This window comes from Ochlerotatus camptorhynchus, unplaced genomic scaffold (genome assembly GCF_037179485.1).
Source record: "Ochlerotatus camptorhynchus isolate MF236.1 unplaced genomic scaffold, CSIRO-AGI_Acam_v1.1 ptg000392l, whole genome shotgun sequence".
NCBI classification, from domain to species: Eukaryota; Metazoa; Arthropoda; class Insecta; order Diptera; family Culicidae; genus Ochlerotatus; species Ochlerotatus camptorhynchus.
Genome location: NW_027040879.1, coordinates 1814997 through 1836952, shown reverse-complemented (window position 1 = coordinate 1836952; position 21956 = coordinate 1814997). Strand labels below are relative to the sequence as shown.

The window sequence follows — 21956 nt, the reverse complement described above, 5'->3', positions numbered from 1 at the left end:
TTCCACAAATTTGGAAGGAATCCTTAGTGGTTCCTATTCAAAAAGTTGCTGGAACGATTAAAGCCGAAGAGTTTCGTCCCATCAACATGTTGCACACATTAGAGAAAATCTTAGAACTTGTTGTTAAATGCCAGCTGTTGGAGTATTTGAATAGCAACTCTTTGTTGATACCAGAACAATCGGGATATCGGGAAGGTCGTTCTTGTGAAACTGCATTGAATTTGGTGTTAGCAAAGTGGAAAGACAACTTGGAGCGTGAAGATACGATTGTTGCAGTTTTTTTTTTTGATCTGAAACGCGCTTTTGAAACAATTTCTAGGCCCTTACTGTTAAGTACAATCAAGCGCTTTGGAATTACGAGTACTGCATATAAATGGTTTGAAAGCTATTTGTCTGACAGAACTCAACGGACTGTTTTTAATGATTCTGTTTCCAGTCCCGTGGGGAACAACCTTGGAGTGCCCCAGGGAAGTGTATTTGGGCCCCTTTTATTTATTATGTATATTAATGACTTGCGACGTGTTTTACGGTTTTGCGACATTAATCTTTTTGCAGATGATACTGTGTTATTCATTGTAGCTAAGGATTTAGAAGTTGCCGTCTCACACTTGAATGAAAATTTGCAGTATCTAAGTAGATGGTTGAAGTGTAAGCAGTTAAAATTGAATACAAGTAAAACTAAATTTATGGTGATTTCGCGGAATCGATTAAATGAGAACGTCTCTGTTGTAATTGATGATGAGACTATTGATCGCGTTCAGGAGATTAAATATCTTGGCGTGATTATTGATGACAAACTTAAGTTCAACTCTCACATTGACAATGTCATCAAGAAAATTGCCAAGAAGTATGGAATTCTATGTCGATTGAAAAACGATTTAACTATTGCCAGTAAAATACAGCTATACAAATCAATCATCTCTCCTCATCTTGACTTTTGCCCTTCCATTTTATTTCTGGCCAATGCAACACAAATATCGAGATAACAGCGCTTGCAGAGTAAAATAATGCGTTTGATTTTGAGATGTAATAGATTCACTTCCTCAACTTTGAAGCTAGACGCCTTACAATGGTTGTCGGTGAAGCTAAGAATTGTATATTTGACTATGGTGTCCATTTTTAAAGTAGTTAACGGTTTGCTGCCTCGATATTTGTGTGATCGAATTGAAAAAGGAAGTGACTATCATAGATATAATACAAGAAACGCGGATGAAATAAGAACACCACATTTCTTGACTTGCGCTTCACAGAATTCATCATTTTTTAAAGGAATAAATGTTTTCAATTCGATGCCTAGACACATTAAACGTTCAACAACATTAGCAGAATTTAAGAGACATTGCATTTCACACGTTAAAACTGTCTTTTGAACGGTTATCCAGTGATTTTTTTTATGAATTGACAAATTATGTATCTTGACGAAGTTATTTTTAACGGATTATTTTGTATGGATAGCTGTTATAACGACTTTTTAATAATTATTGTAGCACTGCCAAAACTATTTTGTTCGCCACGATGGTGATGATGGATTTTTAGTATTTGATTTAATAGTAGATTAATTAAAAAAAATGTAGTCTACAAAGGTTTTGAGCCTCGCGCGCGTATTATGGATATAGAGGACTGAATTTAACATTTGATAAAAAAAAGCAATTTTGAAGCTTATTTGGAAGATAACTTGAGTTAGTAGTAAGTTTTCTGGCAAATTTTGGGGGTTCGTGAGCATTCCTGACATTGCCGAAAATTATGATAGCATCAGATTGCGGGGTTACTAGTGTAATAGGATGCTTTGTTGATTGTTCATTAACTCTTGATTGCTTGTAATGCTTATGAATATTTAAGGTGGACAAAAAGGTGGACGCCTGAGCTTTTCCACATTTATATCGCTGTGAAGCAACTGTAAACTCTAGAGGGAATTTATATCTGTAACTGAAACCAGTTCGATTTTGTTTGCCAACCTGGTTAAAATGTCATATTTAATTATCTTAAAGATAAATCGTCCAGCTCAAACCTTTGTAGGGGTAAGAGGTGGGACCATCATCATCATCATCATCATCATCAGTAATTCTGATGATTCTATGCGATGTAAAATAATGTCATTGTTGAAGAAAAGCATTGCAAATTCGCGGCGTTCTTTGAGTGTATGTAAGTTGATGAACATGCAGTGTGTTTCAGATGATGGAATAGGAAATGTGGTCGAATTCAATTTGCGAAGAGCATATAAACGGAATTGTTTTTGGACGGATTCTTCCCATTCCACGTGTATGGGAATGTACGGATACCATACTAGGTAACACAGTATTCCAGAATAGGCCTTACGTAAGGTAAATGACGGCTTCGGCAATACCTTATTTTATTACCATCAGGAGGGTAAACAACGTCCTTGAGAGCTCAATTTTGATAGGTGGATACATTGTGCTTCAGAGCATCTATGGGCCAAATTTGAGTGCTCTAGGACTTTGTGTACCCCCCGACGATAATAGGTTGAGGTATTTCCGAAGCCGACATTTCTCCTATGTAATGTATAATAGTGCATGGGTCTTGACCATTATAGCTGATCCTTTTAATGAAGCCCAACATACTATTTGATTCCGTTATGATGGTATTATAATGTTCTACAAAAGTGAGTTTGGAGTCTAGGATTACGCCTAAGTCCCTTGCAATTTTACATTTTTCTACTTTTTGGTTGCCTAAAAATATTTAAAAATGAGGTAGGGGAAATGGCTCTAATGTTGGCCTTTGGATCTAGGATTGGGCCCATCGCTAAAAATCTTCTATTTATCAATTTTACCTAGATGAATACCTCATTAGGATGGTACTAAGGGATATTTTTGGTCGCTATTGAAAATTTAATTGATTGCTGATTTATGTATGGCCCACATTAACTAGTCGTAAAACAAAAAACTAAACTAACTCAGAAAGTGATTCTCAAGTAACCAACAGGCGATTATCGGGTAGTTAGCGGGCTTGGTGATTACTTGGGTTAACTTTTGCTCTTTCGTAAGGATACATTTCTAAAAGCGTTGGTCACTCAGCGCATGAGTAACCTACGTAAAAGTTACTCACTCTCTGAATAAGATTCGTTTTTAGTGAATGTAGACTGCTTAAGCAAGCCTTTTGAATCAAATGTTACTAGCGCTGCATGGTGAGTGAATTTTGAACTAAGAGGCTAAACATGCGATAGGTATTTTCCATCTGTATAACTTCACTGAACACATAAACCTGCTTTCTGGCCGTGGAATTTGATGCACAATGCACACTAAGCTTTCCAATATCCAATTTCTAGTCTAGATGGCAAGCTAAATGCATTGAAAACGAATATTACTCAGAGAATGAGTCTCTTTTACTGATTCGTACTCATGCGCTGAATGACCTACGCTTAAAGAAAAAATTTCATACGTATGAGTAAAAGTGACACACAACTGAGGAAAAGTCTCTAAGTAAGATTCGTTTTTAGTGTGCAACGCAACGAACACCCCTGTTTATCACTCGGCAGCTAAACAATGTCTGCAGTCAAACTTTCTACGTTTCGCTTACTCAAGCATTTGGATTATCATTCTATGTCCCTCCTTTTTTTTCTGTATTTAGCTGAAGTAGGTGAATGAATAGAAAAAAGGCTACAATGTCCACGCTGCAGCGAACAAGTTCCAGGTCAACCCGTCCAAAGGGCAACACTGAATGATTATGTGGCTTCGGCTTGTGTTGTTAGTGACCAACTTTCTGATGGCTGTGTTAGGGGTGAGCACCTAGCGGTCGAAAAATATCTTTGAGAATTTTGAATGTTTCCATATTTCTTAATTTTTAGCTATTTAAATATCTTACATTTATAATTTGTGACCTTCTCAACAAATTTTCGTTGCATTTCCCTGGCTTGGAACCCTTCCCGAAATACGTAATCCTGCGTAAAAACAAAGTAGCAGCTTGTGCCCTTCTGACGAAACGATGAACGTTATGATCCTCATACAATGTAAATCATGAACTAGCTGAGTTTCCTTCGAAACGATTCACCATGTCAAGGACATCGTCAAATTGGCTTCATGTTTTCGCACATATATTTTTAAAGGAAATGGTTCGTTTGACAGACATTAAACGACAATGAAACGATCATAACAAACTTGGAATTTAATTGATTGTCTCGTTTGTGCGCCAGCACAAAGGGAAGGGTACATGAACAAATCAACAGACCATCAATCATTAGGGCTTTGCAATTGTTCTGATCCCTACCACCAATAGCACACAAAATTATAACCTGAAATTTAATCAAAAAATAAATGGTCAATTTTCCTCCGCATCCGCCCTGGCAAAATCATTCTTCAAATCTGCTAAGCGACATTTGACTGTCGCATGAAATTTTATTACGTTTCGTAATAAACAAGCGAAACGCAAGGAGCAAAGCTTTGCAAGCGAAGAATTGCTATACCTCCGTTCGCAATTTGACGAGAAACTTTACCATTTAATCGGCGTGGGTAAAAATAAGCCATGAAATGGACATAAAATATGTTTACGGCTGCTGATGGCCCATCAAGGTGGTTCGCGGAAATGGAAAACAGATAGACCGTACGATAAGTAAAATGGTCAGCTTTTAACTTGACTGATGATCTGCTAAATTATGATTTAATTCCAAGAAGTTTGGATTTGCTTCTGCAGTTTTCGAAGAATCCATATAAATTGCTGTAGAATTTGTTGGTTGGATAGTAGATCTTTAGATCTCCAGGCAGATGCGTAGTTATTGGAACATTGTTTCAAATTCACAGCTAACCATTATCTGTAATGGCTACCTGGAATTTATGTTCAGTTGAGCTTTAACTGAAGCTTAACTCAGGTATAGGAATCTCTCAAAGAGCACAGTGGGTGGTTCAATCCACCCACTACTTGTTGCATATCCAACAAATATGCATTCAAGATTTGAGAGTTGTTATTATCTTTAGTGTATGCAAAGTAGACAGATTAGAAATGCTTTGCACTAGCGTAAACGGTAGACTGATGCAAAATTTGAAATTTTTGCTCCACATTGTTCAAACGGTTTCAAATCGTGTCCTGATAAGCCTCCGAAAGTTTAAACTCATTTGATAAGAAACTGACTTGGCACAAACCATTTGAAGTTTATATGGAAATTACTATGAGGAAACAAAACTTTTATTCATTGTCTTCATATTGTACTGTTAACAAATTCTCTTGCTATTGATATGAGAATTTTAATCAGCTAAAACTTTGCAGAACATCGTTTTTCAGCAAAACGTAAAATTAAATAGTTATTAATTGTCTAAGAGATTGATAATCTAATGGCATAATTAAGCAACTGTGTGGTGGGCAACACTGTATTCTGCAGTGTAACATAGTAGCCATGATTTTTGTCTTCTATTCTACGCGCTATAAACACCAATGTTGCCTGCAGTTGATTGAGCATAATCATAAGACGTCAGTGACTTGAATCATTAATAATTTTTGTTCCTTACATTTGATCGAAAAGTAGTCTTGAACAAAGTTGTAGCTCGAAAAATATTTAACAAGTTCAGCTATCATTTTCTAAAGTAGAGTGAACTGGTGAATTTTGAGATAGATATGAACCGAAATTATGGTTTCTTCATAGTAATTCCCATATAAACTTCAAATGGTTTGTGCCAAGTCAGTTTCTCACTAAATGAGTTCAAATTTTGAGAGACTAATCAGGGCCCAATTTGGAACCGTTTGAGCACTGTGGAGCGGAAATTTCAGATTTTGCATCAGTCTAGTAAACAGCTTCCTCACTGGAAAAGTTAGACAAGCGCTTAGTGAAGCATACTCACCACATCAGCTCCTAATGATGGCATCAATTATCATTGAAGAGCTCTACTGAAGAGAAGTGTGTTTTTTTTTTCACTTCATTTAGGCGTTTTGAGGCTCAAATTTCATAAGCAACTTAACGGAGCCGAATAATAAATATGTATCATAAATTTGAAAATCAGAAAAAAAAAACTTCTTATTAGTTTTTTTTTCTGTCTGTGAGGCGACTTGATTACGGCTTTCTCCAGTGCTCGCAACTCATTTCTTTTCTGAATCAGCCTCTGTTTCTACTCCTGAGCAGTTCCAGTCCAAATAGCAAAAAAAAAACAAATTATAGATTTTCCCACAGAATCCCATGAAACCCATGAAAAATCCCACAGAATCCCATGCGTAATTGGTCGCTAGTGGCAGTGGAACAATTTTGAAACGTACTTTGGCCATTTTGACTTATAAATCTTAGCCCAAAAGTGGCTCATCTAATCGAAATGACGTCTGAGACATTGTCACATAAGATTTTCTTCTTAGAAAATCTACGCTATATTTATGTGTGTTTTTTTTTTTACTAAAAATATGTTTTCTGCATAAAAATCAATAATCAATTCTTTGCGGAAAAAATTAATAATGTGTACTAATAGTTGATGTTCTACGATTTTGGTTCGTTCAATTTTGGCACCATTTTTGGAGACCTCTATACATATCGAAAGAGAAATGGGGAGCAAAAAATTGTAAAGTTGACCCACCCTAGTTTCTAAGATCTCTTCAATGATAATCGCTGCAGTGAAAATGAATCGCTCCCCAGAGTGCTGTAGTTCAGAGTATTTAGCATCCCAGATTGGACCCATGTAATATGGAACTGGTGCTGCATTTCTTATTTAATTAATTAATTTGATTGAAATGTTACTTCAAAAGCTTTATTCCACATCAATTAATTAAAACGGAAAACATATTTCTTCTAGATAAAACATATTTTTTTGTCTCTGGATCCTATATTTAAATATAATTTCAGTATCAAAGCTCAAAGCTCTTCTACACCATGGCAGCAAAATCGTGAACATACCTACACATATAACCACACATCTTTATGGTCCATCCCCCGGTGATTAAGTTATTGTAGGCATCAATCTCGATAACGAGAAAACCCCAGCAATTAATTGTGATTTCCGTTCTACCTCCCACTAAAATGTACCATTTTGTTTCCATTCCGCATGTCGTCCTACATTCAGCTATTCATCAACAACCCACACCGGCCAACAGCAGCAGCTACAGCAACAGTCCCAGCAACAACAATCTAACGGAACCGAAAGGGTATGACATGGCTACCGAGGTGAACGAGATTGCCCAGCTGCACCCGTCGTCGTCATAATCACAACCCCACCCAGCACCATCCCCCGCAAAGAACCACCGGCCAACGGTGGTTCCCCCTCCTGCCCGTCGTCATCTTCCCAAACGTACACAGCGACTGACAGCACCAACCATAACGATAGCGTCAACATGAATTACAACCTTCGTCGGCGCAGCAGCGGAAATGCCCCCCTTGGCACCGACATCCAGAGCAGCAGTAGCAGTAGCAGTAACAATAACCAATCCGAACAGGAATATTCAGCATCCTCACGTACAGCCGACCCACAGGAGCAGCATTATAACCGGATCAACAACAACCATGTAATTGATGAAGCCACCGGGTTAGACGAATACGAACCAAGTACTTCGACGGCAACGGTGGCAGGTGATGGTTCAGAACCTAATTCCATCCCGAATCCGACCGACACCCCAACGGCCGACAGTAGCAATGAATCACCCAGCAAAACCGTCGACACCAGAATCCCGGTTTATGTATGATAGCAAGATTTCGCAGTGGATGGTTCAGCCCTCTTCCCGATCGAGCTCGAGGCTGACCCCCGTTAAGAGCACAATTCTTTGACCTGACTCTCATCACTACCCATCATCGGCAGTGTGCTTTCATGAGCCATAAAAACCGGCAGCGGGAGATCACTAACCAATGATAGCGATGTGCGTTTTTTTATGGCTCGTGAGCCATCTGATTTTTGTTATCGCAGCTTGATTGAGGTGGAGAATTTTGGTTGCGATTATTAAGATAACTTCAATCACTTCAGATCCTCTTTCACTGCAAGTTAAATCATTCAAATGATGCACCATGAAGAAAAATAGGTGAGTTTTTTTTTTCAATTTCCCTTTTTGTTTAACATTATGGCGAGCATGCTTGCTGCCACTCACTTGCTATAAAAAAATGTTTTTCAGAATGATGAAATCATTGCATGTTATAATGATATGTATTTTGTAAAGCATGTGAGTGGAAGAAACCCCGATGGCGAGATCCTGAAACATGCTAAAAAACGAAAGAGACAAATTTCTAAAAATTTCTTATCTTAAAGGACAAAGGTAAAAGCTTTCCATTCTGACATACGGTTGGACATTTTAATTTTAAAACTTTGACAATACTATTGATTCAAATGCATTGCTGATGTAAGCTTCGTCTAATCCTAATCTTGGATTTTATAAAGCAGCTGGAACTTTAAGTTCATCATCATACAAGAGTTATTCGACCACTTGCACAGTTGTTAATTACGCGTTTTTCTAGGTTGTACCATTACCCCTTTTGTCAAGAGAAGTCGAGAAAATAGTCTGAGTTAAACAGTGATGCTAACGCGCTAACTTCAATCAATCATAAATTAATCTCAGTGACCGAACACATTTGTTAACGCACTTACTTGAAAACTCAGCAAGTAATGTAACGCATAAAAAATCATTCCTTTCCTTTCCACGGTCGGACGACCTTCCAGTTGTGTACCGTTCTAGTGGTGGGTGGCAACCATTTTGCGTGATAATGAAAAAATATATACACAAAATGTATCGTGCACATCGATTGACGACGGTAGCAGAGGGGAATTACTTTATCAACACGCTCGTTCTGCCGGGACCGCTCGACTCAACAATAGCATCAGCGTTACATATCCTTACCGCTCCCCTTCATAGTCGGTGGTCACCCTTAAACATGTGTAGCAGCTAGATACTTGTCTTCGACGTTACACGGAGCCTTGTAATAAGGTTGGTTCTACTGCAGGGATGGTGACAGTGCTGATGATGATGATGATGATGATGGTTATTATTATTATCATCATTATAGCTCACCCAGTTGCGGTTGATGAAGCGTATAGGAGACAGCTCTCTGAAGAAGCGGTCTTTCAGCCCTGGAAAGCTGTCAATTTTAATAAAATGGGTTTCACCCTCATCTGTCCCTTTCATTGGGACAAACTGCTGCGTGGTCATCAATTAACCTTCCAACCGTTAGTGTTTTTCGTGCACCCAGAGATGAACGGTTCATGATTGATTGAATTATTTGTTAATTAAAATGATACATGTATATTAGAGTGGTCCAAAATATCGTGGTGCAACCAAGCTCCATCGATTCTTAATCAGGTTCGGATCAATCTTTTAAATTTGTCGAACCTCTTAACGGAATCCCTTTATGAAGAGCTTTGAGTGGGTTGGTTTATTTCCTTTAAATTCCGTTATAATTGCTTATCTTTTGACAGATACGCGTATTTCGTCTACTACTTGCAGACTTCATCAGTGCCAAGTACTCAGTTGTGTTGAGTACTTGGCACTGATGAAGTCTGCAAGTAGTAGACGAAATACGCGTATCTGTCAAAAGATAAGCAATTAAAACGGAATTTAAAGGAAATAAACCAACCCACTCAAAGCAGATTCTGATAATTTTCCCAACATTTTAATTTATTTGGATATGAACTTATACTGCACTGGTCTTTTGAAGTTTATATGCGAAAGTGAACTTTTTGTTCTCAACGTCCTAGACCTAGGCGGGTAATATCACAGGTGGGCAAGAGCTTACGGTCTCCCAGTGTTGGTGAGTTCTTTGCCGTTAACGTTCCCGAAAAGTTCACTATTTTGCCATATGTATGTACAGAAATTCAAATAAAAAATTATCGGCTGATTTGGACAGTTTTAGACCTTCTTCATACGACCGGAAGGTGTATGCTGGTCACAATTGCCGTGCCAAACTGATTTCCCACGCAATTCATCAACCTTTGATGTGAATTTCGCTAATAAACACGAGGAGCATTTCTTATAGCAAAACTTGCCATAACAAAATGGGCACAGTTCATTTTAATAAAAAAAAAAAATAACACTTCTTCCTACTTTGTCACCTTTGTATTACCCGCCTAGGTCCAAGCCCTTCTATCTTTTATCTATCTACCTTACTATCTGCTCTTTTGTAAAAGTTTATCAGCTACAATTTTTTATTTGACTTCACGGTAGTTAGTTATTAATTGATTTCGAAGCCGATAAATTTCTGATATGATTAATCAAACGCTGTCAGGGCAACATTGCATCTTGCAGCCATAGTAGCCTGGATTTTTGCCCTATTAATTGCGCCAAGCACACCAATGTTGCCTGCTGAGCAGTTGACGGAGCATGTCAGAAGAACATCATCTTCGTAATAAATTAATCACTAACTGACTGCGGTCAAATTGTAGCTGGGAAAATTTCTCATTAGTACAGTTAGCAAATTTTTTCGTAGATCATTACAGTGACGGGCTAGAACGATGAGAACATAAAGTTCAATTTTTCCATAGTAATTCCCATATAAACTTCAAAAGGCCAGTGCGTCATGGTTCAATATTAAAATTTGCTCAAATTTTGAGAGAATTATCAGGATCTGATTTGATATCGATTTCTAGTTTGTAATTTATTGTTACTATAACGAAAACCTTTCTGTTACAGGACCATACATCAGACCAAGGAAACAATAATCAGTTTAACTTTAACTACTTTAACTTTAACTATTTGTTTTATATTACTTCTGCGTGAAGTTAACGATTTACATAGTTGAACAGGCTTATTTCAAAGAACAGACTAGAGTGGTAATTTGTATACAATAGATGAGGAGATGAAAGTATAGAGTTGATAGTTCCGTTAGAGTACGGCAGTGTGAAATAGTATAAATATATAGAGAGTAGAAAGCGAGCAAGGACAACTTTTAAGGAAGGTACAAATCGGTTTTTTCATCTCTCATTACCAAACATCCCTCTCCAATGGGGGATTTTGGTAAAGAGAGATGATTAAATTGATTTGTACCTTCATAAAAGTTGTCCTTGCTCGCTTTCTACTCTGGGGATTACTAAGCTACCCCTCTCCGATGAACCACTGCATGAGAGAACCAAAGATCTAGTCCAGCAGTGATAGTATCACACTTGTTACTCCTTTGTTTGAGAGCCGTGTCGTAGTACGCTTACGTATAGGCACTGATGTTGGGTGGCGATACTACCGCAAATCACTCGTATTTTATTTATTTTTACACAGATAGATTTATTTGGGTTTGCAAGCGAATTATACTATTGAAATATTTCAGAAAGTGCCCAACAGTACTCTTTCTATTTGCTTGACAAGCTTTCATTGTAGTTTTCATTGAATCATTGCTCAGCGAACAATGTTAAACACCATTTTTGTACATGGTATTGTAACTAATATTATGTGTGCTTCATTTTGATTTGGGATAAGTGTTTGAACTATAGCGGCGCCGGTGGTGTAGTTGTAAGCGTGATTACCTCTCACCCCAGCAGGCCTGGGTTCAATCCCAGTCGGCGCTGCCGGGATGTTCTGAGGCATAACATCTCTGATCACGCCTTACTTCGGAAGGTAAGTAAAACCGTTGATCCCCGGTTCATGAGTTGATGGGTCGATAGGATAGGGTCCAGGTGTGGGAGCTGCCTCCCTGGCGTCAGTAGCATTGGTGCTCAGCACGAAAAACAAGATCGATGGAAAACAAATCAAGGAAAAAAAAGTGTTTGAAGTATGGCTCGGGATTTTCACTGTGGCGTGCTTCTATTGTGATATACCCATACATATTTTTGTGGTGCAACATAGTCTAAGGTTGTGAGCATAGCTGGTGCATAAACCCTATAAAATTTAAAAATCAGCAAGGAAACTAAGTTCAAAGTGAAGCATTTTAGTCACTTGAAGGTGTCACCTGGGTCGAACTAAGATATAATAAATATAGTTCAAAGTCATAAGTAATTGAAACACGTTTAATTTGAGATTACAAGCACAAGTGCAGGTACTTTATAAAGCATGGGTTATGATTGATTAGGTGAATTAGAGATTTCAATGATTTATTAAATTAGACTAATGACTAATCATAATCATCAAATGAACTTATACAAGAAAATTCAGAAAGTCTAATAACATTAAGTAGATTAACAACTAACCTTTAAATTTGCTGAAAAAATCTTCTTATTTAGTTTTGAACTTCAATAAGAAAACGCAAGCAGATTAATAGCATTAAGCAGATTAACAAAGAGAGGAAAAGTTTAGAAAATATGTAAAATTAGAGGTATGTGACAATTAATAACTTTTAATCTTTTGAAGGTATTGTTTTCCCCTGAGTTTATTGATCTCGATTATTATATTATTCTCTCAATACGCGAAAGCTCTGATATATGGGGTTAAAACATTTGAGTTAACTTATTTCTTAGTGTTCAAGTACTTACATTTGTAAACAGCAGTCAATGTTAATCTATGAACTAAACCCTACGTAAAATTGATCTTTCCTTATGACGGATTTCACGCCAACTCGTCTTCGGAGTTGGCAGCACCCTCTCAGAACCTTATGAAACTTTGTGGGTGTGGAGACTTAGCAATTTTAAGCAACTTTGAGTACTTATTTTTTTCAAAATTTATCTCGCCTAACATTTGATAAGGGTCAAAGTTTTTTGTCGATTTTTTTTTTTTCAAATCGATATAGCTTAAAAATGACAAGCCCTACAAAATAGTGATGTATGGCGAACTTTTAGCAAATAATCTGAAATTTTATAAAAAAATTTAAATAAATTAAAAAATTGGTTTCTACACTCTAAAAAAATATATTTAAAAATTAAAAGTCATTTTCCCAAAAATGGTACCCCTCAGATTTGCTTGATATTTTTCTCATGAAAGGCAATATAATTACCTAACTTTTCTTCATACATCGCAAAGTGGGCGCTTTTAAGGAAAAAAAGTTGTTCGAACAACAACTTTTTCATGTTAATTTTTTTTAGCGTGTTTCACTCAAAGTCGAATAGTAATACGCGCACAACCTTATTAAAATCCGTTGAAACTTAATGAGCATAAAGATTTTGACCTTTTTTATAATCTGGGCGTGCTTAAAACAAAAATCTAGCCTAACATTTGAAAGGGCCTAATACAGAGGATTTTCCTGCATTTCGAATGGTGTTTTAATAAATGAAAACTCTAGTGTTTTTGTTTAGTGCATAATTTATTTTCCTATAATTCACCATACATAATTTGAGTTTTTCATTGATTATTAGTCTATCGGAAACAGAGTGAAATTTTTCGGAGTTTCCTTTGAATGTGAAAATCGCTTAGTAGAAATTATGTTTTGAGAAATAGGTACAAAACAATGAAATTTTTGTGTACCAGGTATAGTTTTTACATGACTGAACAGCTCCTTGAGTTCATCGGACATCTTTGTGTATTGATCATTTGATATGAAGCATTAAGTCATAACTTTTTGGATTAGCTGCATTATCAAAGTTACCTCCATTATCAAAGACATCCCCGTTTACGGTACATCGAAGCCGCATCTGAATTTTCCCCATGTTTGTGGAGCACGAGCTGCATAAACCGCATATCGTACAGTCGTGAAAATTTGATAGATTGTTCACCGAGGTTGGCCTACCAATCGATCAAATTTGTACGATAAGCGGTTCATCCAGCTCGTGCTCTAAAAAAATGTTGAAAATGAAGTTGTATCTTCGATGTACAATCTTTAAACCACACAGCTGAAACAGTTAAAGTTATTATTATTTACCTAGTGTATCATCAAATTCCTGATGTTCTGACTGCTGATGACTTGTTGATGGTTGCGGCTCTTCAAACTTCCGAGCATGGCTTGATTCTTTTCCATCCGATCGCCTCTTTTTCGGGAGAGGTGTCCTATTGTGCACTAAAATTCCACGACACGATTCACAAATACGCATTGTTACATCCAATTGATGATCAAAGCCCCATGAATGTATTTTCTCTATGAGACTTGATGATAAATTACGTAAATTATTGCGGCTGCAATTGGGATTGTTTATGTTGGCACTACATCTGCACCCTTTTAATAATCAATTCAGCAGATTTTTCCATTGTTGTATATATAAACACTTTTTCGTTTCAACAACTATGCAGCACTACACTTTCAACAACTATGCACTACAGCAACTATGAGCATTGTTGTGATATCACCAAACTTAAATATTAGATTATGTCGGTAGAAACAGACTGCGGTGCTTTAAGTTTATACCTTATATCTCTCATGTGACTACCTGCGTTGTTATATAACTGCTATTATAGCAGGTAACTTAACGATTATTTTAGGCATGCCTTAAATAATCGTTAAGTTACCTGCGCTATTATATGTATTCACTTGAGAGATGAGGTATAAACATATATGCATATTGCTTACTAATGGACACACCTAATACATAAAAATAAATGAATGATTATTTTTCTAATTAAATTAATCACAAATACATGAATTGAAATCTTTTCATGAATAAAACATACTAAGTGATTTTTACTTAGTTTACCTGTTGATTTGGAACAATTTGAGGGTGGTTTTATAGAAGTTGGATAGAGTGTATGCATATATTATAATACAATCCATCACAGGAAAGTGCAAACCATGCTGAGATGGCTGTTCCTCATTAGAACGTTTTGTTCTGAACTCTTATTGGACGATTTGCAGGTAACTTCTCTGTACCCTTTTCAAATGTTAGGCTAGATTTCGCCCAGATTATCGAAAAGTATACCCATAAAGTTTAATCGAATTTTAATAAGGTTGTGCGCGTATTACTATTCGACTTTGAGTGAAACACGCTAAAAAAAAATTAACATGAAAAAGTTGTTGTTCGAACAACTATTTTTCCTTAAAAGCGCCCACTTTGCGATGTATGAAGAAAAGTTAGGTAATTATATTGCCTTTCATGAGAAAAAATATCAAGCAAATCTGAGGGGTACAATTTTTGGGAAAATGACTTTTAATTTTTAAATATATTTTTTTAGAGTGTAGAAACCGATTTTTTATTTTATTTAAATTTTTTTATAAAATTTCAGATTATTTGCTAAAAGTTCGCCATACATCACTTTTTTGTAGGGCTTGTCATTTTTAAGCTATATCGATTTGAAAAAAAAAATCGACAAAAAACTTTGACCCTTATCAAATGTTAGGCGAGATAAATTTTGAAAAAAATAAGTACGCAAAGTTGCTTAAAATTGCTAAGTCTCCACACCCACAAAGTTCCATAAGGTTCTGAGAGGGTGCTGCCAACCACTGGATGAGTTGGCGTGAAATCCGTCTTATGTGGTATTGATGCATGTTTAACTTTTCGTGGCTGTCGGATTCAACGCGCCTACGTCTATGGAGCTTACGCAGAAGTGATACGTAATTCGGTCGAGCTTGTTACTTGGGTGGTTATTTTGTTCGACAAAGCAATAGTCTGACCACAGAAACGGATGTCATTTAAAGGGATTATGGTCCCATTTTTACAAAATACTATAGCTTGCGCCATCTTTGGTTTAGGAAATATACGATTTTCATTAGTCCAGTGTTCAATAGCGAGGAGATCACCGTTGATTGTATCGACGAGCTTGATAATTTCGTTTACAGGGCCAGATATGTAGATTTGGCGGTCATCCACATTTTAACACACTGGGTAGGCTGTTGATGCATAAGCTAAACAACAGGGCACTTAAACAAGATCCTTGTGGCGTACCGTCGATGAGATTCCGGGGATTCGAGGGAGTACCACCCAGGTCAACAACCTGGCTTCGCTGCTCCAAGAAAGATGATATCAAATAACACAAATTCTCTCCTCAATTTCGCTTCCAATAAACCATGTCTGACACAGTATAATGTCAACGAAAATTCGACAAGGACCATTACTGTTCACCCGTTCTCATCAAAGTTGTTGAGGATATCGTGAGCAATCTTGACTAGCGCCGTCGTGGTACTGTTGGCTGTTGGTGGGCAAGATAAGAGGGTGTGGATGTATCGAGATGATCTGTTATTTGCGACAGCAGAACCTTCTTCAAGACCTTAGACACAGCAGGCAGGCAGGGTTGCTTCCACTCACTTGCTATAAAAACATATTGTTTGGAATTATGCAATCATTAGATCATATAATGATATGTTGTACTTGTAAGTATCGAGAAGAGGGTGTAAAGTATGTGTTCGACTCATAAAACCCGTCTATTTCGCTTTCAGAGCGTCACAATAAGCGATCTTATGATTTGTGATCGTTCACTCAGAGTGAGCGTTCACTCAGAGTGAGCGCTCACGAATCGTAAAATTGCTGATTGTGGCGCACTGAAAGCAATATTGACAGATTTTGTGTGTCAAACACATACTTCACGACCTCTTCTTGTAGCTTACAAGTTCTAATTGTCACTATACCATCTCATGATTTCATAATTCTGAAAAACATTTTTTATAGCAAGTGAGTGGAAGTAACCCTGCAGGCAGGACACTAATAGGCCTGAAGTCGATTGATCTTGGTGGAGTAAAATCGATAGGTTGAACCACTCTAATGTATATATGTATATAGGCAACGATATATTCCATTGTCCGGGGCCTCCCTTAGCTCAGTCGGTAAAGGCGCAGCTACAAAGCAAGACCATGCTGAAGGTGGCTGGGTTCGATTCCCGGTCCGGTCTAGGAATTTTTCGGGTTGGAAAATTTCTCGACTTCCCTGGGCATAGAAGTATGATTGGACTTGCCACACAATTATACCAATGCAAAAATGGAACAGGCATCGAAAGCTCTCAATTAATAACTGTGGAAGTGCATCTAGAACACTAAGTTGAGAGCACGCAATAAGCTAATATGCGATATGCAATAAGCTTGAAATGCGAAGAAGAAGAAGAAGATATTCCATTGTCCTGATTATGTAACTTTAATTACATGGGCTTCGGACGATTAGACTATTTCGACAACCACAATTAAAAAAAATCCACTGTATTTTCCCAACAGAACTCTTCGCTGAATGCATTTAACGGGAAGATTACCGCCCGAATAAAAATGCGTTTATATGCGGGTTTTCAACCAATCGCTTTGATTTTCTGCGCTTTGATTTTTTGTGACTATTTAGGTTAGGTTAGGTTTGGTTTCTCCATTGCAACTACTCACATGCAAAAAAATGAGACCGACTGGTTGGATACCCACCGAGAAAAAGTTGTGGGTAGAAATCAGTGGGTAACGTTCGTCGGGGATAGGGTCTGTTCATAAACTACGTAGACAGTTTTTTGGGATTCTTGACCCCCCCCCCTCCCCTGCGTAGACAATTGTCCGTACAAATTTTTTAAAATTTGTATGGGCTGTGGATAATTCTCAACCCCCCCCCCCCCCCCCAAACTGTCTACGTAGTTTATGAACAGCCCCATAGCTGTAGGATTTCGCAGCTGCTCATCGGGGAACATTAAGTTTATATGGGTACTTACCTTACCACCTCTGCCGTCCGAAGAAGTCGTCTCCACTTTACTCGAGCCTCGTAATCTGCGAAGGGTCCGCAGGTCGCCTCCTACTTGGTCGATCCACCTTGCCCACTGCGCGCCTCTTCTTCTTGTTCCTGTTGGCTCGCTACGTGAACCATTTTCAGTGGATCGTCGTGCGGCATTCTTACGACGTGCCCAGCCCACCGTAGTCGCCCAGTTTTTGCAGTGTGGACGATGGATGGTTCTCCCAGTAGCTGGGGCGATTCGTGGTTCATTTGCCTCCTCCACGTTCCGTCATCCATCTGCACTCCACCGTAGATGGTTCGCAACACCTTCCGTCCGAAAACACCAAGGGCACGCTGGTCCTCAACGAGCAAAGTCCAGGTCTCGTGACCGTAGAGGATCACCGGTCTAATCAGCGTCTTGTAGACAGTCAACTTCGTGCGACGGCGAATTTTATTCGACCGAAGCGTTCTCCGGCGTCCAAAGTAGGCACAATTCCCTGCCATAATGCGTCTTTGAATTTCTCTGCTGGTATCATTTTCGACGGTCACCAGTGAGCCCAAATACACGAACTCCTCTACCACCTCGTCACCGTCAATCTGAACTCGGGGTGGGAGGCTAACATTGTTTTCCCTAGAACCTCTTCCTTTCATGTATTTTGTCTTTGATGCGTTGATGGCAAGTCCAATCCGTCTAGCTTCAGCCTTCAGTCTGATGTACGTTTCCGCCATCGTCTCAAAGTTCCGTGCCATGATGTCAATGTCATCGGCGAAGCCAAGAAGCTGGATGGACTTTCTGAAGAACGTGCCACTTGTGTCTATCCCAGCTCTTCTTATCACACCTTCTAACGCGATGTTGAATAGCAGACACGAAAGTCCATCACCTTGCCGTAACCCCCTTCGAGATTCAAAGGGACTTGAGAGTGTCCCCGATACTCGAACAACGCACATCACTCGATCCATCGTCGCCTTGACCAATCGCGGCAGTTTATCCGGAAATCCGTACTCGTGCATATATCGATCGATTGTGTCGTATGCGGAAATCGATGAACAAATGATGTGTGGGCACGTTGTATTCGCGGCATTTCTGCAGAACCTGCCGAACCGTGAAAATTTGGTCCGTGGTAGCGCGGACACCCATGAATCCCGCCTGGTATTGCCCCACAAATTCTCTTGCAAATGGTGACAGGCGGCGGCATAGAATTTGAGAGAGTACCTTGTAGGCAGCGCTCAGTAGTGTGATCGCGCGGTAGTTGCAGCAATCCAACTTGTCGCCCTTTTTGTAGATTGGGCATACGACACCTTCCATCCACTCCTCCGGTAATATCTCCTCCTCCCAAATCATGGCAATTACCCAGTGCAGCGCTCTAGCCAGTGCTTCACCACCGTATTTGAATAGCTCACTTGGTAGTTGATCTACACCAGTTGCTTTGTTATTCTTCAGCCGACCGATCTCCTCCTCAACTTCTTGAAGATCGGGGCCGGCAGCCTGTCATCTTCTGCGCGTGCTCCAAGGTCTGTTGCCGTGCCACCTTCGTTTTCTGCTGCTTCACCATTGAGGTGCTCGTAATATAGTACTGCTTCCAATTCTCAATCACCTCACACTCGTTCGTGAGAAGTCCTTGCATATATCGGCTTGGGGGATGGTGAAGTTATTGAATTTCACCACTAGGTAAATTCAGTGTTCCGAAATCAATATAAAAGAAATCATCCATAATTAATAACAGGGACTTCAGAATAGTTTAACTATCTTATTTTAGACTCAATTGAAGTACTGTCTTGAGCAAACATGATCAGAAATAACTTTTCTATATGATCCATGAGTATAGATATTGTTGCGATAGGCAAAATGGTGAAAAAAATTTCGTATCGACCTTCTCGGATTTGTATGGGATTTTGAGAAATTGTTTGCAAGGAATGATTCATATTTTTGCTTTAATTCGGCCATTTTGGATCAAGAAATATTTTCAAAATCACGCCTTTAAAATAAAAAAATGATTACATGGAAAAGGCATTTCTGATCGAAATGACGACTGAGGCTGAGTTGTAGAGAAAAATTATATCTCTCTGGGAAAAATGAACAGAAATAGTTTATTTTTAATTAATTTATGTAAAAAATATTTTAAAATCCCATAGTGTGTTTGAACGATTTTTCTTTCTTTTTTTTTAAAGATAAATCCAAATTTTGGAATTTTTTTTCCTTGAATTGTTTTTCCGTCGATTCCGAGGATGATCTTGAAGCAATGAAAATTGGTCTAGTCTTCTATAGGATTCCTAATCTTCTATTCGTTGTTTTCTAGTTTGGAGTGGCTTTGATTAGGGTTCTGATAAATGGCTTAATATTAGTGCCGCTGCTCGATTATGTAGCCAAGGAATCCAAACTCTTCGGAGGGTGTAAATAGTAAACATTTCAATTAGAATCGGTTCCTTGCAAAGAAGGCTAGAATGACAACTGTATCAAAACCGAATACTTCATCATTTTTTTTCAATAGTGATGTAGTAATACGGCACACACTAAACTAAGGTCACGGGATATACCACAATAGATCAAATAACTGGTCGCAGTGGATATATGACCAGCGCAGATCAAAATTAATAGTAATTTTACACCTTTTCTAATTAAATCTTATGCAAATTCAGATTTTTGCAAAAATCAAAATGGCCTAATATAAAGTTGCTAATTCATCAAATGAGAAACAGGCACAATTTATTCTTTGGGATATTTTCATTCTATGAGGCCACCCCATTCGTTGCGACCAGGCCACACTACTGAGGCTGAAGACTTGCTAAATCATACACTTTAAACTTTTACATTTAATTCAACCAGCTCAGTTTAAAAAAATAGAGAATCATGGTTCTTCTGCAGAAATGCAAAACCGTTGTTACAGCAGACCATTTATGGCTTCCACTAACGATAACTTCCTACTCGCACCAACATCATTCCCAATGGAAATCGAATCTTCACAGGAATCCAATCAAACATAACGTCATAAAACACGTGTACAATTCTGTTGGATTGGGATTTAACAAATCTCACACTTCTCCACTGGCGAGAATAGGGAACCATATAGAACCAGATTGAGGAAAGGTCAACATCTGTGCCGCCCTCTACTTTGGTAGATAGCGTTCAACTTATCGGTGTCGGTCGATGCCATCATCTTTTCTCAGCTCGGTTATTGAAGTCATACTCGCCTATAATGGCATCCAATGGGATTTGAAGTATGATATTGAACATAAAACATGACTCTGCTTTTCCAAGGATATTCTCTGGTGAATAGGGTAAGGAGCTGCAATTTCAGTCTACGCTTCTGAGTTTGCCCTATATACAAAGCCAAGTTTTCAAGAATACGAAAAGGCAGGCGAAAATTGCCTTTAATAAATAGTATCATAGACGGAACGTAAATTCTGTGACTCTTTGTTCTGTACTTGTAGCTCTTAATGTATTTGTGCGTGTCTTTACAAATCACAATATCCAAGAACATACCTGCAAGATATTTATGCAAACGCAATCGAAAAACAAGTAATAATAGATAAGAGAAAATGAACCACTCTAAAAGGCACATCGTTCCAATTTCAGATACTATCCCGCCGGTTCGCCCGATCCGTGGGTGGAAGAAAGCTGAAAAACAATTTGTCAACGCACGGTCGGAAGTTACCCAGTCTCGTTTTGATGATGAAAACCATACAGTATTTTTGTCCCCCTGTCATCATCCGCTGCTACTATTTACTGTCGCTCTACAGCCTGGTAAGTACTTAGTCCTATCATTCATCAATGCAATTAAAACTCAAATTACCAGTCCCATACATTACACAAGGGTGGTTCAAATTATCCATATAGCTACACACAGGGCCATTGATGTCAAACAAATTCTTGATCATCTTTCCAAAATTTGAAATTACTTGTTTGCAATCTGATACTGAGTACAATATGAGCAAAATAATTTGAACCGCCCTAATTTACATATACTAATGGCGGCGAGAAAATGGTGGTGCGAGTAATACAGCGATGGGATTTTCATCAAGGATCACTTTGACTAAAATCTCATCAAACATGATCCACCATATACCTCCCTTTTCAGTTTGTCAATTGAGCAATTCCAGACCAAAAAGCAAAAAAAAAAAGTTGGCTTGACCTTGCCTGATTTGCATGAAATTTGGCATAATTGTTTGCTATGGGCAATCAATCCAATTTTTGCTTAAATGTTGCCATTTTGTATCATGTAATTTGTTTCAAAATGGCGCCTTTGACATTTTTCAATGTAGCATGAAAAGTCACTTCTGATCGAAATGACGTCTGAGAGAAAGTGGTTGACAAAACTCTTTTTTTCCTATAGTGTATTTGTTAGGATCGAAGATCCAAAAAGACTCGACGGAGGCGATAACCACTAAATAATTGAATAATAACATGAAAATATTAAGAGAGACATAGTTTATGAGTTTTTTTACTCTTCCATGGAGGCGATTTGAGTTTAGCTCCCACTTTCATCCGTGCTCTTTACTCCCTTGCTTCTTCCAATTGTATTTACTTCAGCAGCATCCACCGCTTGGCCTTCTCTTCGTCTTTTATCCGCCCTAATATCAACCGGTGGAAACTAACGATTTTAAATAGGCTAACTTCTTGACTAGCCTATTGGTCCCAAGCAAATCGATTAAGGTATCCCATTCTAGTCGGAATTC

At 38.2% G+C, this 21956-nt stretch overlaps 1 protein-coding gene across 4 annotated transcripts in view; it reads left to right on the top strand.

Annotated features, from left to right (window-relative positions):
- The window catches only part of LOC135710599 (probable G-protein coupled receptor CG31760), a 401234-nt gene that overhangs the window by 278257 nt on the left and 101021 nt on the right, over positions 1–21956 (top strand). For 3 of the 4 annotated variants that reach the window (XM_065233213.1, XM_065233214.1, XM_065233212.1), the window contains exons 11-12: positions 6984–7929; positions 20857–21024. In XM_065233213.1, the coding sequence (XP_065089285.1) occupies positions 6984–7071 (88 nt within the window). In that variant the 3' untranslated portion in view covers positions 7072–7929; positions 20857–21024. The remainder of the gene's footprint in view (positions 1–6983; positions 7930–20856; positions 21025–21956) is intronic. The other variant, XM_065233216.1, reaches the window with a different exon arrangement.